Here is a 15,480-nt window from a genome sequence, read left to right as displayed (position 1 = left end):
CTGGATTGCTTTAGCCTTGCCCCTTCCGCCAGCAAGGGCGGGGACAGAGTCCCAGGGGTGGGCCCGGGGTTGACAGACGGAACCCGAGGGGCGGGGCGATGGCAGGAAGTCCCGCCCCGGATGCGGCGCGCAGGGTCATGGCTGCACACGGGCCGCGGGGGTCCGCGCGGCTATTCCTAGTGCTGAAGTCCCTGCCGGTGCTTCGGCCCCTGCATGACGTGACCCCACCACGGGACGTGCTGCTCTTTGAGCACGAACGGGGCCGCTTCTTCACTGTCCTCGGGCTGTTCTGCACTGGCCAGGGCGTCTTCTGGGCCTCCCTGGCCACTGCAGCCTTGACCCGCCCCCCGGTCCCGGCTTGGCCTCCGGACACCGAGCCTCCAGATCGCAGCCGCCTGGACCTGCGCTCTGCGCTCTGGCGGTACGGCCTGGCCGTCGGCTGCGGCGCCATCGGTAAGGTGTGGGCTGCCTTCCCGGCGCGGGGACACGGTGGGTGGGCACAGTCCTTCCTGCTCAGACAAGAAGAGTAACGGGCTCCCGACTCTCCAGGATGAGGAGGGGTGGGCAGTTGCAGTATACTGGAGTTGTAAGTTTCCGCGTACCAAGCACTCGGACAGGCTCAGGCTGAGGTTTGCCTCTCTCTGACCTTGAGCAAGTTAGTGCTTATGCTCTGGGCCCGTTTTCTCGTGTTTTAAAATGAGGATGGACATCTTTTAAGGCTGTTGAGAGAGCGACTAATACACGATTGGAGTATAAGAGGAGCTAAGTAAATATTATCACAATTATTTATTTTGTTCAGGGAGCACTGGAAGGGTTGCTGCTTAGCTCTCCAGTGAAAGCCCCTGTTCCCAATCTTTGCTCTTCCTGCAGGTACCCTGGTACTTGGTGCTGGTGTTCTCTTCTCCCTCCGCTCTGTGCGCTCAGTGATCCTGAGGGCCGGAGGGAAGCAAGTGACCCTCACCACTCATGCCCCCTTTGGCTTGGGTGCCCATTTCACCGTTCCCTTGAACCAAGTGTCCTGCATGGCCCACCGGGGTGAAGTCCCTGCCATGCTGCCTCTGAAGGTCAAAGGCCGGCGCTTCTACTTTCTTTTGGACAAAGCTGGACATTTTCCCAATACCAAACTCTTTGACAACACTGTAGGTGCCTACCGTAGCTTGTGAAGAAACAAGAAACAACCTCAGATCACTCACCCCTCCCAGAGGGGAAGAAAAACTGAACCTTAGGGATGGGGTGACAACTAGGGTCATACAAGGGGCCAGAAAATTCATTAACAGCAAATAAAAGAGCAGTCATCCCCAGGGCAGCTACCTGCCAGTATCTCTAAGTTTTGATCATGCCTCTTTAGCCTTCACCCATTACTGCCATCCACCTACCCACAGTGCTGTAACACCAAGAACTCAGTACTGAGGTGAAGGAAGAAAGTAATATAATACCTTGGTAAAAAACAGCCATAGGAAGAGAGGAAGAGGTGGCCTCTCGTCATGTTTCCCTCCTGGAGGAAAAACAGACTCCCAGAATACACAAGGCTATGTAGGGGCAATAGGATTGCAGGCACTTAGGCATGGATTCTTTGGCGGCAGGAAGTACTCTTTGGTTATTCTTCAGGAATGGGAAAGGCGTGGCCCAACAAGAGCATCTGTCTCAGAACTCCTCTCCAGAGGCCGGTATGGGGTGGCTTCAGACTTCCACTGCAGGACCTGGAGCACCAAGACCACACACCACAATACCAGATTCACCCAAGAAGAGGTCTGTGGGAGACAGGAACAGAAGTGTCAGGAGTGGGGCCATCTCGAATCCCGTTCCACCCACATACCACTCTTAGCTATTCACTGTTGGGCTGTCAAGCCCTTCAGCACCTCTCAGCCTCTTGCTGGTGGGCCAAGCTGAGAGTACACTGGTGAGCACCTTTACAACTACAGATCGTATTATATGATTCATCATATGAATCTGTGTATCCCTCAATCTCCACCCAGTCTTTTACATCCCAGGACCTCACTTCAGCATTGTGTAGGTTGGAGTAAAACTGCAGAGTGGTTCCAGGGGGTATCCATGGAGTTTTCTGGGCATCAGAGCAGCTGTGAGGTCAAAGAGACAGTTGTGAGAAATGGGGGATATACCCGAAACACCCTTGCGCTCAGGTGCCCTTTGAGACAGAACTGATGGGGATATAAAAAGGGGAATATAGGATCCCGTCTGCAGAGGGAAGGTAATCACCCCCAGCCAGGCTGCCCTCCCTCTCCCATTACCTAGTAATGTTCAGGGGGATGATGGATTTGCAGAGGGAACTGGTGCCAAATCGAAGGATACAAGCAGACACTAAGACCAGGAAGATGGCTATAGCTGAGATGGCCAGCGCCAAGCGGAGCCCTTTCGGGCCTCTATGAAGAGGGAGAGAGTAAGCCTTGTGGTTGAGGTGGGACTCCTCCCACCTCAGCCGCTGGCCCTCGGAGTGGGCAGTCACCTGTGGGAGTCCTCGATGCAGCTGGTGTAGACCCAGAACAGCAGGACCAGGAGACAGTAGAGGGCCAGCAGGCCAGAGGCCCCAGCCACAAAGTAGCAGAGGGATGGGGCCGAGGGTCGGGACAAAACCAGGGAGGAGCCATTCAGGGCGGCCACACCATACAGGGGACAGCTGCCACTGAAGGAGCCCTGTGGAAAGAAGCTACTGAGTGCTAGATTTCAAGCTAGTGCCTCTGGATGCATGGCAGGTGTCAGGGATAATGTAGATCAGGGCCACCCTAGGAAGTTATTTGTGCACTGTCGGTTCCTGTTTCTGGGCCAGTAGATTAATGGGTCTGCTGGGGAAATCAAACCTGCGGTGACCAGAAGGATCAGGAAATAGGCGGTGGTTATAAAATACAATGAGCTTCAGGTGCCTCACAAGTTCTGGTCTCCCCTCGTGCAGAAATCCTAGAGTAAAACCAGAACTCGTGTAACCTCCAGTTATCTCCATGTTTTCTAATCTGTAAGACAGGCATAATAGTGCCTATTTACAGGAATTAAATGAGCCTGTTTATTAACACGATTGTCTGGCTAGGGTAAACACTCGACGTAAATTATTGTCTTTTGCTACATCACTCTTGTCATTTAACACGTTGTGTTGTAGCCATTTGGTACTTTGACCACCTCCACTACACTGTGCTCTATTTCTTGGTGTAGCTCAGCACAGTAGTGTCTGATTTAAAGGGGGCCTGGGTCAACTTGTTTCAGAAACAGGGTAAGGTTAGGCAGCGGGAGCCACCTATGCTGTTAGATGCTCTCTAGGACTAGTTCCTCTGCCGAAGGAATGACTTCGAAGTATGAGGGCCGACGGAGCCACAGGGTGCGATGAGCCCCGATGCATCTCCGCCGCCGACCGGCCTCACCCCACCCACCGGCTGCGAGGTGCAGCGCGAGGAGACCCGACCGGCCCTTACAGCAGCGGTGTCTCCGTATTAGAATCGACCTGTCCCCCGCCTACCCGACCCGACGGCCGACTTCGCCCCGCAGCCACACCTGGGTTTGAGTCAGCGCCGCGGCAGCCAAGGCTCCGCACAGGAAGGCGGCAGCGAAGAGCGCGAGCTCAACGCGCTGTGACCACGGAAGCGCCATAGCACCCTCCCCACCTAGAAGCGCCGCCGCGGGAGCCAGCCCCCAAGCCCCGCCTCATCCGGCGCGACGCACGAGCGCGAAGACGTCACTTCCGGGACGGGGCTTTATTCACAGAGGTAGGGATGAGCGCCGCCTCAGAGCGGCAGGTATAGCGAGTAGTCCGAGAGTGCCCAGCGGCGGGCCGGGCGGCCGGTGCGGCCGATCATGGGCAGCTTCTGCACGTAGCGGGAGGCCGGACTGGGACCGTACGGCGCGGGGAAGGCAGTCTGGAAGAGGCGCCCGCGGCATCGCCTCCCGGCCTGCCGCCCGGCGATGATGAAACGGAAGTGGGGGGCGCCGCGCGGGGCGAAACGGCTCTTCTGGAAGACGTCGCGGGTGCCGGCGCCCGGGCCCTGCTGCCGGGGCGCCCCTCGCGCCCGGTGCACGCGGGGCAGCGGCCTGCTCTCAGAGGCGGCGGGCGCGGAGGCCGACGGGGGACCGCCGCCCCGGGGGCTCTCGTCGCCCTGTGGGCTGACCATGGCGTTGGCCGTCAGCTGCGGCATCTTCCGCACCGAGTCCGGGGCGGCCGCCGGCTCCTTCTTGTCCCCGGGCGGCCGCTGGGCCGTTGGCGCGGGCTGACCCGTGCCGAAGCGGGTGGCCAAGCTGTCACCAAAGAAGGCGTAGAGCTCTCGGTAGATGTCCGCCAGGGTCACCGAAGGGGAAGGATCCTCCGGCCCCGCGCCTCCTGGTGGCAGCGGGAGACCAGACCCAAAGCCTGGCTCTGCGCTGCCCCCGGAGGGAGACTCCTGCAGAAGGCTTTCCCAGGGCAGGTCGTCCGAGCGCCGGCACCCCCTGCAGCCTGGCCCACCCTTGTTGGGCTCTGCTGCCTGGGCCTTCATCTTCAGCAGTCGTTCTACGGCCACCTGTAAGAGCAGAGGGACCAGGATACCCAAGGACTAGGAGGAACCCGGTTCCATCAAGTATTCCAAAGTAAGGTAGCTGAGCTACTGAGCTCATACAGAGAGGAGAGACTGGAAGGGGCTGGCACTCACCAGAATGGCTCCATAGACTTTGTGCCCATCTGCTTTAACCTGGGCATTTGATACTGAATAATCGTCTAGCACAGCCTGCAAATTTGTCCAGTAAGTGGACAGGTGTGGGTACAGGACTCGTTCTACTGCCTGGAGGGGAGAGAAGAATGCAGTGAGTGCCTCTTTTTCGCTTATTGCCTCTCAAGTACCATTTCCCATGAAAGATCTACTTTTATCTCTGATACTGGACAGGGCTCATCCAAAATTCCCTGCTTGGCATATTCAACCAATATTGATTTGGAGTCTCCTGAATGCCCAAGCCTTAATTAAGCACTGGGAGTATTGGCAGTGGGCATTTCTTACACTCTTAGCCCTTGCACATGTCAGTGATAATGGGCTCATTTTATACTCCGCTCTTTACTCGGATACAAAGACAGACAAACAGTATAAAATGAGCCCATTATCACTGACATGTGCAAGGGCTAAGAGTGTAAGAAATGCCCACTGCCAACAGAGAAATTTAGCTTGCCAGCTGCTGTACAGCCAAGTACTGTCCTAGCTTAGATGTAAACTGGGACTCAGGTCAAACTACCTGCAACAAAAACAAAACAACTAATCAGAGTTTGATTATATACTTTTAAATCCTGTGATGAATTTGTGGGAAAATAAGACTTCACAGAACAGGTGATACATGTGACAGGCTTTGATAGATAAGTTCTTGCGGGGGGCGGGGTTAGGTTTATTTATTTGCTATTATTATTTTATTTGATGGAGGTACTGGAGACTGAACCCATGACCTCGTGCATGCTAAGCATGTGCTGTACCACTGAGCTATGTATACCCTCCCCCCTTGACGGTTCTTTGGTTAGTCAGCTACAGCCTGAGGATTTGAAAATACAAGTTCCTAGAAAAATATAAGTGTTCACTCAAGAAACATGAAAGCTCAAATAATTCTATAACTATAGTAGCTAAAAATCTAACCACAAAACACCATGCCAAAATTTACAGTCTATAGACATTCAAGGAAAAGACCATCTCAACCTTGTAAGAACAAATATAAAAAAGAAATACTTCCTCTCTACCTAATTCTATAAAGCCAGTATAACCCTGATACTAAAACCATATAAGGACAGTACATGAGAGGAAACTTATGATTGATTTCACTCATAAATACAGATAAATCATTTAAAATTTCAGTAAACCCAACAGTATATTTTGAAAATTCCAATAAAAGTTTCGCATTTTTTTAAGACTATATCATGACCAAAGTGAGTTTATCCTAGAATTGTGAAGATGGTTTACTATTAGAAAATCTATATATACAATTAACCACATTAACAGATAAAAGCAGGAAAACCATAGGATCAATTCAGAAGACAGAGCATTTGATAACAGTTAACATAAATTAATGATAAAACTAGGAATATAAAGTAATTTCCTTAATCTGAGAAAGGTATCCATAAACACACAAAGTAAATATCAGCCTGAATAGGAAATGTTATTAGCACTTCTTTTAAAACTGTAAATGAGACAAGGATGCCCATTACCATCATACGGAAAATGGTATTAGTGGAAAATAAGAAAAAGAAAGTCATTAGGTTTAGAAAGGCAAAATAAAGCTGTCATTATTTGCACATGACATAATCTACATTAAAAACCCAAAATAATCCACAGTTTAATAGTTCAGTAAAGTAGCTGAATCACTACACAAGTCACTTGTGTTTCTAAACACCAATAAGAAATTAATACCATGAAAAGAAGACAGCATTACAACAGCATCAAAGAACAGCAAGAATCTAGGAATAAATTTAACAAACTATTGTAAGTTGTCTTAAGGGAAAAGGGTCCTGAAAGACAGTGAAGGACCTAAAAAAATGGAGAGAGGTGAGGTTCAAGGACAAGAAGACAATATTAATGTCAGTTCTCTCCAAAACTGACTAATAGATTCCATATAATTCCAATAAAAATCTCAATAGCACTGAACATAATTTATTCCATGTAGGGAAGAGTGGTTCAGCAGAAATATCCATTCTTATAGCTTGTCACAGTGACAGAACTAAGGTGCATAATCATCTGATAATCTCTACAGATGCTAAAAAGATATTTGATAAAACTCAGTATCTCCATGTTTAAAATAGTATAAGAGGAATTGACAAATAGTTCCTTAATGTGATAAAACAGAATGGGTGGGATGGAGGGTTTAGCTCAGTGGTAGAGTGCTTGCTTAGCATGCACGAGGTTCTGGGTTCAATCCCAGTACCTCCATTAAAAGAATAATAACAAAAATAAATAAAATTAAAAACCCAGAAAGGGTGGGAATTTGTGAAATAAGGGCATAATACTATCTGCCATGCAGGGTTTTTGAAAGATAAGACATTTATATACAGGAAGCCAAGCAATCACTGAGCCTGGCCTAAGTCAGGAACTCAACAGACAACAGCAAACATATACAATTTTTATGAAAAAGACACACAAACACTATTTTGCTAACTACACACAGGAGCTCTTATGGCTATGTGAGAAAGGCTAGGGTCCTCACCTTCCAGCCGAGGGCATGCAGCCCCACCACGGCCCCATAGTGAGAGCAGAGAGGTCTCACAGGGTCTGCCAAGACCTTCTGCAGGGACAGCAGGATCTGCTGATAGAGGCCACTTACGAGGTCCCCATGAGTCCTGTGGGAGCAACATTCAGTCAGGGGAACAAGGCAGGGTGCTGCCCAACTGGACTCAAGTCCCAGCACACAGAGGAAACAGCGCCCACATGGAACACTGGGGTAACAGACCAAGAGGCTGAGGTGACCGGCCCAGGACCTGACAGCTGACGGACCAACCCCCAGCATATTTGTCACCCATCTGTAGAATCCCAGTGTGCCAGGGCATAACAACCAGGAAGCTTGAGGGGAGTAAGGGGAAGAGGCTCCCTGACCTCTCAATGTATGGCCTCAAAGCCAGAAGTTTCACCCACTTTCCTGCCCCAACCTGCTCAGCTCTGCAGCAGCCCCGCCCCAGATCAGCTCTAGGCCCAGTGGCTACCAAAAGATGTGGCTGAGCAGGAGGGCAGCACCATCCCGCAGAGTCCAGTGGTCGTTTAAGGGGTTGATGGAGGCTGCCAGGGGTTCCAGGACACAGTAGAGGACACTGCCCACCAGGGAGCGGACATAGGGCCCCAAGCAGAGGTGTGGGTTCCGAACCAGGCTCCGTGCCACTTGCAGGAGCCGGTGCAGCTGCTCCAGGTCGTGGCTTACAGATTTCACCTGTTGGCAGAAGAGGGGTGCTGAGGGGGATGCAAGGGTGCACAAGAGCCTGCCGTCCCAACAGCACCTGCCGTGTGCCCTACCAGCTGCTGAGTCTTCTCCCCACAAAACATTCCCCCCCTGCCCCAGCCTGGTCACTTACCCCACTGACCACATAAACAAAGTAAGGCAGGAGTGCTGCGATCTTGGAGTTCGTCTGCAGGTCCTGGAGAGCAATCTGGAAGGGAAGTGGCCACACTGCACTGGATCTACCAGCCCCACGTAGAAATCGACATTTTTTTGAAGAGCAACTTAGCACTTATGTATTAAAATTTTAAATGCTCATATTCTTGGACTCAGTAATTCTGCATCTACAAATTTAACCCGCTCTAAAAGAAACCCACTCACACACATATCCAACACATAGCACCATTTGTAATAATAAAGAACTGGATACAACCTAAATGTTCAACATATTTTTAACTGAGAAAAGCAGTTATTCTAAAACCAGATATTTAGTATAATACTTTGGTTGCCAATAAACTTTGTATAGTTTATATATTAAAAAAAAAGTGAGTGGGTGGTTTTACAGAATTTCACTTCCTACTTTGTATATCTTTATATTACAGTACCATACTAAACGTATGCTGGTATTACTTTTCTAAGAGGAAAAAATACATTCCAGTAGGTAAAGGGGTAAAACCATCTTAGTCCTGAACCTCCACCACCTGTGCCCTCCCAACTCCTCTGGATAAAGACCCTGAGTTCAGGCACTGTGAGAGTGGACAACAGCTAGTGAGGAAGGGACACAGCTCCCAGCCGCCCCACCCCCACCCCGTGCAGGCCCATGCACTGGGCCTGGGAAGCAGCAGCCGAGCTTCTAAGGTGGGAATGTATGGGAGCAATAGCCCGAATTTTGCAAGGGAAGTAACAGCGGCAGCCAGACATGTGAAGATGTGGAAGATGGAAAACCCGCAAACAGACCGAGATCACGTGGTTGAGCAGATCACCAACCCCGCCCTCCTCTGACTCTGGACGGAAGACGCCTGACACAGGCACTGTCCAGGGAGCTCAGTGGAGCTCGAGATGCAGCCAGGGCTGGTGTGAGGCCTGACCAGGCAGCCTAGCCTGGCCCCTTCTTCCTCTTCTCCTTTCCCACTCAAGTCCAAGCAAATGAAAGCTGCACTGTGGATGCCCCAAGGGGCCCCAGGTCAACAGACACCCCAAAGAGTGGGCTCTGGAATTAGGGTGTAGGGAGACTGACCACCTGAGGCCCCCCCAAATGGCCCTGCTGAGCTGCCCATTCCCTAAGGAACAAGGGTTCCTCCTACAGTAGGAAGGGGAGGCAGTATTGGAGGAGAGCCAGCCGCGGAGCACCATGCCCCTCACCGAGAGAAGCTCCCACCCCCATCAGCGTGGAGGGGACAGGAAGTAGGCATCTGAAGGAATTCCACGGTGATTTGGAAGTTGGACTCATGCCCCAGTTCAGGCCCACCCACTCACCTTCATCAGCTGTGGGTCATCCCCTAGCACAGCCCGAGTGACCTGCTGGTAGTACTTGAGAAGGTCATCAGTCAGTGAAGACACGGCGCTGGGCACTGCAAGAGAGTGGGCAAGAGGTGGTCAGGGTGGAACCCAGCCGTCTCTCAACCTCCTCACCTGTCCGCCTACAACCACCATCCCCATGCCCCCCACAAGGAGCCCGTTCAGACAGGACTCCCGGAGCACAGAGCCACCAGCCCCTCTGAGCAGCTTGCTCAGCCCTGACCTTGCAAGCTCTCCACACCCCTGCTCTGTCCACTGTCTCCCACCTGTCCACAGCCAGGAAGACTCCTGCGTAGTCCCCAAGCCCCAAGTTCATAAGCCTCAGGCTCTGGAAAGCTTCACTCAGCAGACCCTGGAAGTGTGACACCTTAGGGACCCCAGCAGGCCACCCAGACTCCTGTGCAGGCATCCAGCATGGCCTCATGATTGCTTATAGATCTGGGGTCCCATCTCCAACTCTGAGGCCTCTGGGCAGGGACCAGGGCCCACTCGGGACAGGCATCGCTCAGGCCCTGGAAAATGCTTGTCAGATAAAGGCTGACACCCTCAGCTCTCGAGGGAGGAAAGTCCAAGCAGGGGGCCCATTTCCCACACTAGCCCTTACCCGATCCTTGAGGTGCCAGGTTCCCTTTGCCATCTAGGTAGGAGACATGAACTAGAACCAGAGCAGAGAGATGAGTCAGCCTGGGGTTTTGCCCCTTGTACCACCACCCACCCCTCTGGCTTCTGCCCCAGGCACAGCCAGCCCATCACCAGTCCTCTGATAGCCCAGCTCCTGTCCCCACCCCATGCAGGACCCCAGCGGTCACCTCTCACAGCTGTCTCAGCACAGCCTTTGGGGATGTTGGTGGCCAGGGCCAGCTCTACCAGGTTCACCTCCCGGTCCTCAGGGAAATAGAGCTCACCCTCCCTGGCGGGACGCAGGGGCAGCGCCTCCTGGGATCCATAACCACACACAGCCTGAGGAAGAGGATTGGGAGCAGGCTGAATCCAGGGAGGGAAGACATGCTCTATTGACCAGGGCAGGGAGCCCATTTGAGGGAAAGTCCACAAGTCCTACAACAAAGGTGGGGGGATGCCTGGGGCTTCAGGCCCGTCACTGGGAACTTGGCTGGAGTGTCCGGTGCTCGGTACATCAGGGAGTAGAACGTGGTTCTTCCTCACAGAGCCGGAGGGACTCTGAGGCCCGCCCCTCGGGCTGCTGGTCCTCTGACTCTCACTTCGCCTGCCCAACTTGAAAACATGGCTCTCCTCTATACACAGCTTTCCTCCCTGGACCCCCAGAACAACTGTACCGGACATTCTAACACCCACAGTTGTGCTCAGGCTCCTCCCTCCCCTAGAGTGCCCTCTCTTCCTTGTAACTTAGTCTAACCCAAACTTTCCTTTAAGGCTCAACTCAGTTCCTGTTTTTTTCAAGAAGCGCTCCCTAACCTCCATGCCTCCCCTCCCTCTTCTGAACTCTTAGCCCCTGGGGTGGGGCCTGGCCATGAGCTTCCCTTGTGTGGGTATGTGGTCTTCACATCTCGCTGTGCTGCCAGCCCTGAGCGGGGCCTGGAGGAGGCTCATGCCAGCTGAGCCCTCTGCAGCCTGCCCCCCACTCACCTCCACACTGCTCCATCTGAGGGCCCTGTTGAAATCCTCGACGGTCAGCTTCCGCCGTTTGGTGTGTTTCATGAATTGAGAGCTATTCTAGGAGGGGAAGAACAGAGTCAGGGGACAAGGAGCAGGGGGCAAACAACCTCCAAGGTCACATTTCCTCTCTGTGACTCTGTTTCTCACATGCAGAATGTGAATATGAACCTGCTTGGCTGGCCCAGCGGGGCTGTGGTAGGGAGAAGATGCCCAGCAAGAGCTCAGCTCGCTGGAAGCCCAGCTAGAGGAGACTCCGGAAAGAGCAGGGACTGACTGCCTCCACTGTGTTCCCTCCAAGCACGGGGCAGGTGCCTCACCTATACTTGTTAAATAACTCCTGGGGGAGGGGGTGGTCAAAGGGAGGAACCAGAGAGTTGGGAGGTATTGGGGGTGGGGGGGGGTGTACCTGGGTGGCCTCTCTGAGACGGTAGCACACATCCTCTGCAAGCAGGGCCGCCACTTCATCGCTCAGCTCCAGGCCTGTGCTCTCGGCCATGAGCCGGACAGACTCCCGAGGGATCTCCACAAACCGCCGCTCTTCGCGCTCTGACATGGCTCTGAGGGAGCTGAGGGTGGGGAGGATGGTTTGAAAAGCCAGCCCAGTTTCCCTTAGAGCCCAGGAGCCTGATTCCAAGCCCTCTAAACCAATCTTGCTGTTCTTGCTCCAGAATGCCCGAATAAGGAGCCACAAAGGCTCCTAGCATCCAGGTGAGGAAACTTGAGGCTCAGGGCACAAAACAGACTTGAGCTGGGCCAAAAGACAGACGACAGTGACGCCTGCGAAAATGCCTGGCCTCGGGTTTACAGAACTGGGTCCCAGCCCTGCCCTACCACTTCCTATGTCAGTCTGGCTGAGACCTTCAACAGTCTGAGCCTGGTAAAACAGTGGCAATAATCGCTGCCCTCCCTAACTCTCAGGGTGGCTAGAAGGATGAAATGAGATGCTGTATGAGAAACTCGGGGATGGAACACTACACACATGGAAGATATTACCATTGTTAATTATAAACAAAAATTTCATGTTTTCTTCCTTCTGATCAACCAGCAGGTACTAAACATTGATGAAAAGACTACGTTAGCCCCGACAGCCCCTTACTCAAAAGTCTTCAGTACTTCTCCACGACTCATAAAAGGAAAGTCCCAACTCCCTGGCTTGACATTCTGTGTTTGGTCCCAAATCTAGACAGCTGTTCAAGCTGATCCTTCCTCCTAGTAAGCCCAACCTCGTGTCTTTCCACCAGGGCTCAGGCTGGTCTGTCTCCCTCTCTACTCCGAGTCCCCACCTCCTCTCTTTTCTAAGGCAAATCCGGTCTCTCTTTTGAGGTCTTCCTCATCTGGGATTGTCAGGCTTTTAATAGTCAGGCTTTTTGCCCATTGTCTGGTCTTCCCCAGTTTGGCTACAAGGCCTAAAAGCAGGAGCATGCTCTTCCATTCACAGGATACAGCAGAAAAAGAACCCAGCAAAAACAACGGCTGATGACTGACTCCAACAACACACAGCACAACTGGAAGGCTGGCCCACGCAGGCCAAAGGGAGGCATCAGCACCACGGGCAGCAAGGCCCAGTTTCACCATAACCCACCCAGGAGCTGCTCCACCACTGCTCTCTGGCAGGGCCAGTGACCTCCAGGTCCCTAAACCCAGTGGGCACCTACCTGGCCTCCCTGCGGCATTTCTACCAATGGCTCCCCATGGCCTTTGGAATAGAGAGCAAACCTGTGCCACAGCTCCAAGTCCTGCATGTGCGCCTACATCTGCCAACACCTCTTTCCACTCTCTCTTGTGTTCTGTATTCCCGTGGCCTCTCTTAATTTCCTCAAAAACACCTTATTTCAGGACATTCACACATTGTGTTTCCTCTACTTGGAATGCTCTCTTCTTCCCCAAATCCCTTTGTCTAGTGAGCTCCTAGTCACTCTGAAGGAGTGTCTAGTCACTCCTTCAGATCTCCACTTAAACATCACTTGCTCAGGGAAGGCTTCTCAGACCCCTACAATGTCCCAGTACTTTGCTTCAAAGCAGTTATCAGAGTTTGTAATTATACATTCGTGGAATTTATTAACACCTACCTCCCCACTAGATTGTAAGCTCCACGCTGGCAAGGATCATGCCTGTTTGCTCACCTTTGCATCCCCACCCTCAGACACGGTGTCAGCACATAACACGGTTTCAATAAACATTTGCTGAAAAAAGAATAAAGAATAGCGATTTTTCTAAGCACACACTATGCCCGAGGCATTGAACTAAGTGCTTTATATGGCTTATACCTCATTCTGTCCGCATTAATAAGATAGGTATTATGTAAGTATCGTGGCTATTTCACAGCCAAGGAAATCAAAGCTCAGAGAGGCTATATGTTAAAAGACTTTCTCAAGATCATCTGGAGAGCACTACGTCGGTAGGGAGCAGGGACTCAAACTCTTGTTCCGAATCATGAAAAGCGGAGGGCTGTGAAGGGAACGAAGCCTGGATGCCCAGCCCGGAAACTTGGCGTTGGAGATCCGCTAATGGATACTCGTTAAGCTTCTTTCTCCATCTGTAAAATGGGAGCACGCAGTCCTGCCCACGCGGAAGTTTCCCTATTATGTGCCCATATTAAACGCCACAAAGTCCGGGCTCTAACCAACGTCTCCCGCTCCTCCACATCCTCAGTCACTAGCCACACCGGTAAGGAGGCGTAGGAACTGACCTCTACAGGCCTCCGTGATGCGCATCCTCCCACCAAGCCTCGCTTCATCCCAGATCTAGAGGCGGTGGGGTAGGGAAGAGGTCAGGGGTTACCGAACTTAGGTCACGTGGGCAACGAAGGGGGCGGGCCCCCAGCGGAGCGGGCTCTAAGGCCGGTGAGCGCGCAGCGCCTAGGGGGACGGGCCAATGAGGGCCTGCTCACCTGAGGGCTCCCGCACGGCGAAGGCTGTTACCGAGACCGCGGTGGCTGCAGCTCCCACTCACCCCGCTCCCACTAATTCCCTCTCTCGGGTCCCAGGCCCCGCCCTCCACGCACACAGCCAATCGGCGGGCGACTTGAGGCGTTCCCGCCCTCCAAGAAGCTTCTCGCCACGCGATTGGTCACTGCGATGGCGCTGTAGAAGACCCAGGGCGCCAGGGATCACGTGATGCTGGAGAGTCGCGCTTCTTAAAGCAACAGCTCTTGAGATTTTTGCGGGGTGTGAATGGCTCGTTGTACGTTTTAGTAAGCATGTTCCTAGGGAAGGCATTCCCAATCCCTTGGTCTTTGCTTCTGAGTTTCTGAGCACTTGCATTTACGCGACTGCAGCGAAGCTTTATACTTTGGCGTCTGCGTTCTTACCTCTCCAACATCACCTGCCACTTTCCTTTCCCCGAAGGATGAATGGGAATGAATCGGTAGGTATTCTCTGCGGACAGAAGGGTGTTCTGACAGGGCCAAACACCCTGTGCAAGCTCCAGACTCCAGGGCTCTGCGCATTCTAGTACCGTACCTCGTATCTCCCCCGTTTCTGACCAGTAAGCCCTCACTTGTCTCATAGACTTCCTTGACCGTTTTATACACACACTCTCCCGAACTTGGGCGGTTTTTAATTGAAAAGCCGTGAGCTTGGTGAGTTAAAGGATGGTATTTGGGGTAAGACCGACACGAGTTCCAACTCTGATACTGCTTTAGGGCAAATTACCTAATCACATTCTACAGTCTGGAGTAATTAATACCCACCTCATACGATTATCATAGATTAAATGAGATAATGTAGACTGACAGTTGGTAGTGGAACTTGCACTCACACATAAGGAGGCAGACAGTAAAATTCCTTTCTGTCCATCCAAGATGGTATCGTTTATAATGGGCTATTTATTATAGAAGGGAGCTTTCTGCAGGGGAGCATAAATGTACACACTTGCTCTTCCTCCCTCTCAGGGTTAGATGCTGCTGCTGCCTCTAGGAAAGATCCTCTGAGACCAGAACTGAGAAAGCCAGATGGATGGGACTGGGGTTGCCATAGCAACACCACCTAAGGAGACTAGAACCCTGCAAGTCTCTTCAGTCATATTCAGAATGACATTTGGAGTAATTTCAGGACTGTGCTTTGGACACTGGAGTGTCTACCCATCTACACATGAAGGGAAGGTGGGGTATCCTGTAAGGTTTTGAATCTGAGATCAGCTCAGCAGAATTTGGGCTGTTGGCAGATCCCCTTGTTATTGGTACAGACAGCCATTGTCAACCTTGGCGGCAGGGGCCACGGAAAGCAGTAATGAGACCTACATGGCCACAGATGGGAAAAAGGTGGTTCCTACTTATTCTCCAACCACCCAGTGCTGGGCACAAAGAGCTATGATGATTTTGGAGTTAGATTATTTTAAAAAAAAATCACAGCTCCACTACTCACTAGTTGTGTGAACTTAGGCATGTTAGTTCATCTCTCTGACTTGTTTTATTAACCGTACAGTGGGATGACAGTATCTGTTTCATGGAAGTGTTGTGAAAAT

The 15,480-nt window shown here is 52.0% G+C and overlaps 3 protein-coding genes across 8 annotated transcripts; 1 reads left to right on the top strand and 2 right to left on the bottom strand.

Annotated features, from left to right (window-relative positions):
* The first annotated feature begins 1 nt into the window (after position 1).
* Positions 2-1,320, top strand: TMEM223 (transmembrane protein 223). Its single transcript, XM_006214836.4, has 2 exons — positions 2-453; positions 871-1,320. Exons 1-2 carry the CDS (start codon positions 99-101, stop codon positions 1,161-1,163), a joined length of 648 nt encoding a protein of 215 aa, XP_006214898.3. The 5' UTR covers positions 2-98; the 3' UTR covers positions 1,164-1,320.
* On the bottom strand, positions 772-3,656 carry TMEM179B (transmembrane protein 179B). Of its 2 annotated transcripts, XR_012076762.1 has the most exons (6): positions 3,499-3,656; positions 2,465-2,652; positions 2,250-2,381; positions 2,000-2,078; positions 1,437-1,751; positions 772-929 (listed from the first exon to the last, which is right to left on the bottom strand). XR_012076762.1 is itself a non-coding variant. In XM_006214838.4 (5 exons), exons 1-5 carry the CDS (start codon positions 3,592-3,594, stop codon positions 1,605-1,607), a joined length of 642 nt encoding a protein of 213 aa, XP_006214900.2. In that variant the 5' UTR covers positions 3,595-3,656; the 3' UTR covers positions 1,408-1,604. The 2 variants fall into 2 exon arrangements, 1 of the variants encoding a protein (XP_006214900.2); XM_006214838.4 differs by lacking the exon at positions 772-929 and having other exon boundaries at positions 1,408-1,751.
* A 23-nt stretch (positions 3,657-3,679) lies between these two features.
* TAF6L (TATA-box binding protein associated factor 6 like) lies at positions 3,680-14,025 on the bottom strand. Of its 5 annotated transcripts, none has more exons than XM_072970138.1 (13): positions 13,907-13,990; positions 13,706-13,760; positions 13,140-13,199; positions 11,423-11,582; positions 10,987-11,073; positions 10,191-10,341; positions 9,986-10,036; positions 9,340-9,434; positions 8,000-8,074; positions 7,637-7,857; positions 7,144-7,276; positions 4,626-4,754; positions 3,680-4,496 (listed from the first exon to the last, which is right to left on the bottom strand). In XM_072970138.1, the coding sequence occupies exons 3-13, from the start codon at positions 13,145-13,147 to the stop codon at positions 3,729-3,731; spliced, it is 1,878 nt and encodes a 625-aa protein (XP_072826239.1). In that variant the 5' UTR covers positions 13,148-13,199; positions 13,706-13,760; positions 13,907-13,990; the 3' UTR covers positions 3,680-3,728. The 5 variants fall into 5 exon arrangements, with proteins under 5 accessions (XP_072826239.1, XP_072826242.1, XP_072826241.1 ...); XM_072970141.1 differs by having other exon boundaries at positions 13,086-13,199; positions 13,907-13,989; XM_072970140.1 differs by lacking the exon at positions 13,706-13,760 and having other exon boundaries at positions 13,086-13,199; positions 13,907-14,025.
* Between the last annotated feature and the right edge of the window lie 1,455 nt (positions 14,026-15,480).

The sequence above is a fragment of the Vicugna pacos genome, chromosome 10, assembly GCF_048564905.1.
Source record: "Vicugna pacos chromosome 10, VicPac4, whole genome shotgun sequence".
NCBI classification, from domain to species: Eukaryota; Metazoa; Chordata; class Mammalia; order Artiodactyla; family Camelidae; genus Vicugna; species Vicugna pacos.
The sequence above is the reverse complement of the archived record's forward strand: the minus strand, read 5'-3'. Positions and strand labels throughout refer to the sequence as shown.

What these genes read in the sequence shown, in the direction of transcription:
- TMEM223 (XM_006214836.4), top strand. Translation starts at nt 99, where the DNA reads ATGGCAGGAAGTCCCGCCCCGGATGCGGCGCGCAGGGTCATGGCTGCA. An exon ending in CGTCGGCTGCGGCGCCATCG is followed by an intron (nt 454 to 870) that starts GTAAGGTGTGGG and finishes CTCTTCCTGCAG; the next exon opens with GTACCCTGGTACTTGGTGCT.
- TMEM179B (XM_006214838.4), bottom strand. Translation starts at nt 3,594, where the DNA reads ATGGCGCTTCCGTGGTCACAGCGCGTTGAGCTCGCGCTCTTCGCTGCC. An exon ending in CGGCGCTGACTCAAACCCAG is followed by an intron (nt 2,653 to 3,498) that starts GTGTGGCTGCGG and finishes TTCTTTCCACAG; the next exon opens with GGCTCCTTCAGTGGCAGCTG. An exon ending in CCAACCTACACAATGCTGAA is followed by an intron (nt 1,752 to 1,999) that starts GTGAGGTCCTGG and finishes TGTCTCCCACAG; the next exon opens with ACCTCTTCTTGGGTGAATCT.
- TAF6L (XM_006214914.4), bottom strand. An exon ending in CCTGGCACCTCAAGGATCGG is followed by an intron (nt 9,435 to 9,985) that starts GTAAGGGCTAGT and finishes ACTCTCTTGCAG; the next exon opens with TGCCCAGCGCCGTGTCTTCA. An exon ending in ATGACCCACAGCTGATGAAG is followed by an intron (nt 8,075 to 9,339) that starts GTGAGTGGGTGG and finishes CTTCCCTTCCAG; the next exon opens with ATTGCTCTCCAGGACCTGCA.